The sequence below is a fragment of the Mangifera indica genome, chromosome 8, assembly GCF_011075055.1.
Source record: "Mangifera indica cultivar Alphonso chromosome 8, CATAS_Mindica_2.1, whole genome shotgun sequence".
Taxonomy (NCBI): Eukaryota; Viridiplantae; Streptophyta; class Magnoliopsida; order Sapindales; family Anacardiaceae; genus Mangifera; species Mangifera indica.
Genome location: NC_058144.1, coordinates 3,222,894 through 3,230,452, shown reverse-complemented (window position 1 = coordinate 3,230,452; position 7,559 = coordinate 3,222,894). Strand labels below are relative to the sequence as shown.

At 32.7% G+C, this 7,559-nt stretch overlaps 2 protein-coding genes across 3 annotated transcripts; both read left to right on the top strand.

Annotated features, from left to right (window-relative positions):
* Window positions 1-341: 341 nt before the first annotated feature.
* LOC123223187 (ethylene-responsive transcription factor RAP2-3-like) lies at window positions 342-1,640 on the top strand. Of its 2 annotated transcripts, none has more exons than XM_044646284.1 (2): window positions 342-640; window positions 723-1,640. In XM_044646284.1, the coding sequence occupies exons 1-2, from the start codon at window positions 469-471 to the stop codon at window positions 1,454-1,456; spliced, it is 906 nt and encodes a 301-aa protein (XP_044502219.1). In that variant the 5' UTR covers window positions 342-468; the 3' UTR covers window positions 1,457-1,640. The 2 variants fall into 2 exon arrangements, with proteins under 2 accessions (XP_044502219.1, XP_044502218.1); XM_044646283.1 differs by having other exon boundaries at window positions 351-640; window positions 720-1,640.
* A 2,991-nt stretch (window positions 1,641-4,631) lies between these two features.
* LOC123223188 (60S ribosomal protein L19-3-like) lies at window positions 4,632-7,306 on the top strand. Its single transcript, XM_044646285.1, has 5 exons — window positions 4,632-4,933; window positions 5,614-5,736; window positions 6,084-6,397; window positions 6,794-6,843; window positions 6,928-7,306. The coding sequence occupies exons 1-5, from the start codon at window positions 4,822-4,824 to the stop codon at window positions 6,950-6,952; spliced, it is 624 nt and encodes a 207-aa protein (XP_044502220.1). The 5' UTR covers window positions 4,632-4,821; the 3' UTR covers window positions 6,953-7,306.
* Window positions 7,307-7,559: the final 253 nt, after the last annotated feature.

The window sequence follows — 7,559 nt, the reverse complement described above, 5'->3', positions numbered from 1 at the left end:
TAACATGTGTCAAACTCATGATTCTTAATTTTATTACGTCAACCTTAAAAAATGTCCAAATGTACTAAAAGAATCTGGCCAATCGGAGAAAAGTATTATTTTTACTAAAGAAAAAAAATAGGGTTGGAAAAAGTGTCATTGGAAAATTCGTTCATCTCATAAAGAAAAAAAGTGACACTATTCATATTCGGTAAGAAATCGTAACAAACTCTAGAAAAAAAAGGCCCTGTCATTAATTGGCCAGGACACGTAAATTTGAAGAAACTTCCAAATACGCACATAAAATAATTTTGTCAGCCACGCTGTCAACTTTTCCTCCCCTACAAAAGCCCCTGCCAGCAATCTTCTTTCTGTATATGCAAGCAATTCTATCTCCTTTCATTCGGTTGCCATCTCCTAAAATACTGAACCCCCACCCTTTATTCTCAATTTACAGTCAATAATACTTTCTCTTCTTAAACTTAAAACATGTGTGGCGGTGCTATTATAGCAGACTTCATACCTCGCCGCGGTGGCCGCCGTGTCACTGCTTCAGATCTCTGGCCTTGCTCAGCCTTTGCTACTAAACGTAACGACAACATTGAGTCTTTTCCCCATCCGCATGACTACTCACTCAAACGACCACTGAATATCTCTTCAGGTGTACGCTTTTCCCATTTTTTAATTTTTGGTTCATTTCTTTGAAAAGAAAGTGTTTCTTACTTTTGAAATTCTTATAGAAGCTGATCCAGGTGAAGGGCAAGTGGAAAAGAAAGCAAAGAGGCAAAGGAAGAATCTTTACAGAGGAATAAGGCAACGGCCGTGGGGCAAATGGGCGGCCGAGATTCGTGATCCAAGAAAAGGTGTCCGGGTCTGGCTTGGTACCTTCAACACCGCTGAAGAAGCAGCGCGAGCCTACGACAGAGAAGCCCGCAAGATTCGCGGCAAGAAAGCCAAAGTCAACTTCCCGAACGAAGACGACAACGTCACCGTCCAGCAATATCACCATAATCCAAATCCCAACCCCCCCTGCCATGGACCCCAAACTATTGATTTTACTAATAATTTATCCAATACATTTGGTTTGGAGTTTGGTTATGATCTGAACCAGATTGGAGAATATGGGGTTGGGAATATTGCTGATCAGATTGTTTCTCCTGGTGACGACACTTATGGATCTGGTTCTGGTTCTGGTTCTGAGGGTGTCTATGATTCAATGGAGACGCAGAACGTGAATGATGCTCAAATTAAGGTGAAAGAGGAGGAAATGCGGAAAGCTCAGGAGGAAGAGAACGAAGTGCAGAAGTTGTCAGAGGAGCTAATTGCATATGAAAATTTCATGAAGTTCTATCAGATTCCATATCTTGATGGCCAATCACCTATCCCCAATAACACTGTCCAGGAAAGTGTTGTTGGTGATCTTTGGAGCTTTGATGATGAAGCCAATGCTACTCGTTCGAACTTAACGCCTCCATAAACATGCCCTGTATTTGTTGCTTTGTATTATTTGCGCTTGTTTTGTGTATAAACTCCATGAAAATGTTCATTAGTTCTGTAGGTCTAGGATCGTGTTTAAATTCGTAAGCAAGCTTATCAAAGATTAAAGCTCATGTTGTTATGGAGGTTTTACTTGGTGAAATTGTAAACCCATTTGCGTTTAACGTCTTGTTTGCTCTGATTATCTCATTTTTGCCAATTTAATGCTCTTAATACACTGGCACTTTCAGACTTAATTGCAACGTGTATATTTGGGTTTTGTTTTGCCCTGAAACCAAGGATTGAAAAACCGGATTGACTGGTCGAACCAGACAGACCGTGACTCGATACTGCAGATGAACACTGTAGAAAACAAAATCGTTTTAGATTTGAAATCAGATTGGACCGCGGTCGAGCTGTCGGATCACATATGAACCGCGGTCCAATTGGTTTAGGTAGTTTCCGGTTCTAGGTTTCATACGAAAACTATAAAATCTTTTATTTTTTCATCTTCCTTTCCTTGTTGTGCAAGTAGGAGAAAAGTTGCTGCAAGTGACAACTTTCTCCAACTTCAGTGCTGTTGATTCATCTTTTGTCGACGACGTCGAGATCGAGAGGTGTTGGTTTCAATTACAGGTTTACAAGACAACAACAGCAGTAGTTGGTTGTTTGAAAGGCTTAAAATCCCGTTACTGCTGTAAACTTTTTATTGTGAATTTTGTTTGAAGTTTTCAACACTGAAGCATACTACAGTTTCTTTAAATTTTGGTCAAATGGTGTACAACAATTTTTTTGATAATTGTGAAATGATTTTACTGCAATTCTCTCTAATAACTTGGTCAAGAAGTCAACAAGTAATATTTTAAATTTTACCTTTTACCGGCTTTGAATTTTAGTGTTTGTGAATTTGTGTTATGGCTTTGGTGTTTATCAATTTGTGTTATAATTTTTATTGTTTAATAATAAGTTAATTTGTTATTATTAATTTGTAATTGAGTAATTATTTTTGTCAAGTTAATATGTTATTGTTAATTTATAATTTTATGTTCAATATCATATATATTTTATTAATTATGAAAAGTATGTATAATATAAAATTTAGTATATAAAACACATATAATTAGATATAATTTTTTTAAGTTATTACATAAAACTAAAATTTCGGTTGAATCGAACAGTCCAAACGGTCTGACGGAAGTCAATACTCAAAACAGTTTTTACTCTGATCCGATTCTAAAAACCTTGCCTGAAACAATCTGCTTTTTGTGCACGGTGCCAGTGGGGATCCGCCGCATTACCGTCGCGTGTTGAATTGACCCTTATTTTAATGAATTGCCGATTGGATGATCCTGACTTTGCCAAAAAAAAAAAAGTAAATATTTTATAAAATTATGTTAAATTACTTTATTCGGATATTAAAATAAACGGGAAAGGTCACAAAGATCAGGAAGAATTTAGAAGCCCGTCCAAGAAAGTTAAAGCCAAATGAATGAAGTTTGTTAAACCAAGGAGTTATAGGTAAGAAGTGGATAAGCGCTGGCAAAAAGCGCAGATTTTGGTGGAATTAATAATCCCGCAGCCGCTTCTGGTTTTGGGAGTCTTATGTTTTGGAATGGCGGTGGTGGGCGCACATGGTTTCGGTTTGGGCTTCGCTCAAAGACTAGTACATTCATTGTCGTACAATTGTACTTCAGTTAACAGTACATAGTTGTTACGCCGCGAGAGTTTACCGCTATTTAAAAAAAATATATTTTTATAAGGTTAAAAAAGGAATAATAAATTAAAATATTTAATAAAGTCTCGTATTTTACGGATATGGATAACACGTTAAGGTTGAACAATATTGTCTCATGAGTTTGGACTTGACTCGGGTGAGCCCAAAATAATCCAAGCTTAATATCCGTTCAAATAAAAAAGAATTTATCTCAAGATTAATGAAATCAAGTCTAAATTTAGAGTAAATTTGATTAAAATTTATGTATTTAAATCAATTTGAATTTAGATTATTCGAATCGAATTTAACCCTTATCACTTTTTCATTGGTAACCCTTTGTATCTTTTAATCTCTAACCAAATGCTAAAAAGGCGTTTGATTGAGTACTAATAAAGATTAATCTGTTAATTTATTTTTTATTATTTATATTACTTTATTTGATTTATATATAATAAAAAAATTTGGTAAGTAATATAAAGATTAATCCAACTACTTTTTTTATCTTAGATATTAAAAGATTATCAAATTAACCTTGATTTTGTTATAATAATATCTTTATTTATTAATTTTTATGACAAAAATAATCTCATTTTCAATTAATATAATAAATAATATATAAAAATATTTTATAATAATTATACTGAAAGATATTTAAGTAAATTAATATATAACTATTTTTTTATTAGTTTTAATCAAACATAATAATTATTTATATTAATATATTTTTATCAAAATTTAATAATTTATATTTAGTAATCTTTAAGGTAATTTATCTTTAAGATAATCTTATAATTTTGATAATAAAATATTACCTAAACCAAACGTCTTCCAAAGATGTATTTGGTTTAGGTAATATTTTATTACGAAAATTGAAAAGATTCTTTTAAATATAGATTACTTAAAAAAATTATTTGATATAAATTATTGTTATATTTGATAAAATTTTATAGTTATATATAATTATTATATTTAATTAGAGGTAATAAAAGAATAATAATATATTATTTTATTTAAGTATTTTTAAATATAATTATTTTATAATATTGTTTATGTTATTTATTATATTAATTAAAAATAAAATTATTTTTATCTTAAAAAATAAATAAATAAAAATATAATTATAATAAAATTAAGATTATTTTACAAATCATTTAATCTTAAAATAAAGATAATAAAAAAATTATTTTTTATATTACTTATTATATCACCAGTAATAATAAAATAATAAAATATTTTATTATTTATAAATTAAATAAAATAATATAAATAATAAAAAATAGATTATTGAAATAATAATCATATACCCTCAGCCAAATGCCAAATTTCCCCTAACTGTAATCTCCCCGGATTTATGGCCATGAATTATTGCCCATTAGTATATATTTGGACTCAACCCCCTTCTTCGTATAACACTTCGGATCTTTAATAATTTTGGGCTGTAAAGTATCTAGATGAATCTTCTAAGGCCCAGGACAGTGGAATCACAATCGCACAAGATTGATTTATAAAAACTCAAAATCGAACCGGCCCAGAGAAGAAAGAAAGAAAGGCATTTAGAAACCCTAGCGCTAACCCTTGGTATTGATAACCTCAGTCTCTACTTTTCTTATCCTTTCTGCTTTTGCAGCTGCGAAGGAAGACGCAGACGAAAGATGGTTTCGCTCAAGCTTCAGAAACGTTTGGCAGCCAGCGTCCTCAAGTGCGGCAGAGGAAAGGTCTGGCTAGATCCAAATGAAGTCAATGAAATCTCCATGGCCAACTCTCGTACGTCTTCCTTCTTATATTTTTGTCCCATTCGTTTTCTGTCTAAGTTCTTTTGTATGTCTCAAGTTATCGGTTCAAACCAATTGAAAGTCACAGTTTTGTTTGAACAAGCGTGTTTGAGATGTTAGGTTCGAGGTGTTATTTACCTGTTAAGCTTAGTAAAGACTTGTGCTTATGCACAAGCTTTTTCTCCACTAAGTTTGTTCGTTCGAATTTCCTGTAGTCGTTTGCAAGTAGATTGGCCTATTTTTTTTTTTTTTTTTGGGTTTTGTTGTTATCTTATATGGATGATAATTCATTTTACTGTTTCCTTTATTTTCAATTAGAGTAGTCAGTAGTTCCATTTCGTTTAAGATAAAAGAAATCAAGGTATCTATTTCCTTTCAGTCGTAATAAATTCTCGGAAATGATTAGTTTTTAGGTTTTGTTTACTGAAGGTTGACTTTAAAGTTTAATCAAATTGTTTTTGTTGTTTTAATGTTTTAGTAAATTGTTTTTGTTGTTTCTCAGTTTTGGTAAGGAGGTTGAATGAAATTGTAGTCGTGTTATTATGTTTCAGTGCTATCAGGTGGAAATTTTGCTACAGTTCTGAAGAATTTTTACTAGTTGACATAGTAGGATTGTGGGCTTCTTTAGATTTTTTTTGACTTGTTAATGGGTTTATATGGATAAAATTGCAGGCCAGAACATCAGGAAGCTGGTTAAGGATGGTTTCATAATCAGAAAGCCAACCAAGATTCATTCTCGATCTCGTGCAAGACGCATGAAGGAAGCCAAAAGGAAGGGCCGCCACTCTGGATATGGTATCTTTCTGTCATTCTTAAAATATAAACTTGTTGGAATTTGGTTTGAAAAAAGTGTTGTGTTGGACTTGTCATGTATGATTATATACCTTATTGTGGATAGACAGTTCAAATTGTCAATGGTCTTGTTCAATAAACTTTATGTTGTTCGCTAAGTTACTATATTTTTGGTCCTACAGGTTGTTAGTAGTTGAGTTATGTTCGCTTATTTTTTAGTTTAAAATCAGTGTAGATAAAGTATTCAATTAGTGCAGCATAGATAGAAAATTGGTTGTTACGTTTTATAGTACTTTATTTTTTCAAGAAATCAGCTTGAAATAATAAATTGTGTTGTATTCTGATTCTAGGTAAGCGTAAGGGTACAAGAGAAGCTAGGCTGCCAACTAAAATTCTGTGGATGAGGAGGATGCGTGTTCTCAGGCGCTTGCTTCGCAAGTACCGGGAAGCAAAGAAGATTGACAAACACATGTATCATGACATGTACATGAAGGTGAAGGGTAATGTCTTCAAGAATAAGAGAGTTTTGATGGAGAGTATCCACAAGTCGAAGGCTGAAAAGGCAAGAGAAAAGACTTTGTCTGACCAGTTTGAGGCTAAAAGGGCAAAGAATAAGGCTAGCAGGGAGAGAAAATTTGCTAGGCGGGAGGAAAGACTAGCTCAGGTCAGAATTTTAACTGCATTTAATTTCTTTGGGATGCAACGAGATAAAAATTAGTTATTCATATGATTACGTATCTCATGAAGCCTTGCAGAAATGTGATTATTCTGTGCTCCTCGCATTTTTATTGCATCACTTTGTATATGACTTGCATGTTCTGATACATGTAAAAATCTTTCCCTGTCTCAATGTTTGGTTGTGGTATTGTAGTTTTTTTTTTTCAAATAATTTTTCCCGGCTCAATGCCACAATTTCCTGTAAAAACTTTGTTGATGTGTTCGTGTGAATTATTTTTCTCAGTTCAAGCAAAATCATATTAACATGTAACTATGTAGATCTTTCTGCTAAAGTTACACTGTCATAGTTAATATGATTCTGATCATTTTTATTTGGGAACAGGGACCTGGAGGAGATAAGCCAACAACAGCACCACCTGCTACTTCTACTGAGTGAGTATATAGATGATAAAGAGTATGAAATAATGTAGTTGAATTAAGTGTTATTCCATGTGCTAATTTTTCTTTTTTTTACAGGGTATCAAAAAAATCCAAGAAGTGAGAGTGCTCGTTAAGCATTGAAGGATAAATCAATAGATAGCATTTGTGCTCAGTTACTGTGGCAGAGTGGTTTTGTCGAAGCTATGTTCCTTTTTGTTTCTTTTGGATCTTGTTACTTAAATATTGTAGTTGAAAGGAGATTTCTTGGTATTTGCTTAATTTGTACCTTCTGTTTCCCGACGGGATTTATTAATTTTTCTTGGCTTATTAGTTATAACGTTCTTGTGGAGAATTTCAATGTCAGTTACCTTCAGATGGTCCAGGATTTTACAGATTCTAGGTTTTTACCACGCAGAATGGACTCTTATCGGTTGGGGTTAATTCATATATTTAAGTTTATTTATTAATGGTTTCATTTTTTGGACTACCCATTTCTTATTTTATAAGGTTATGAAATCTTAAGCAGAAAAATGATATCGATTGCTTGAGGTACGGTACATACATTTTTCTCCTAAAAATTATAAAGATTATTAACAATACAAATGTTAGTGAATTACATTCGGGGTCTCTGTTTTTCTCACTGTTTCGTTACTTGGTCGGTTTTGTTTTTATATTTATTTATTGGTCTTTCTCCTTCAAATCGTGGCTGGCCGGAGCTTTGAATCTTT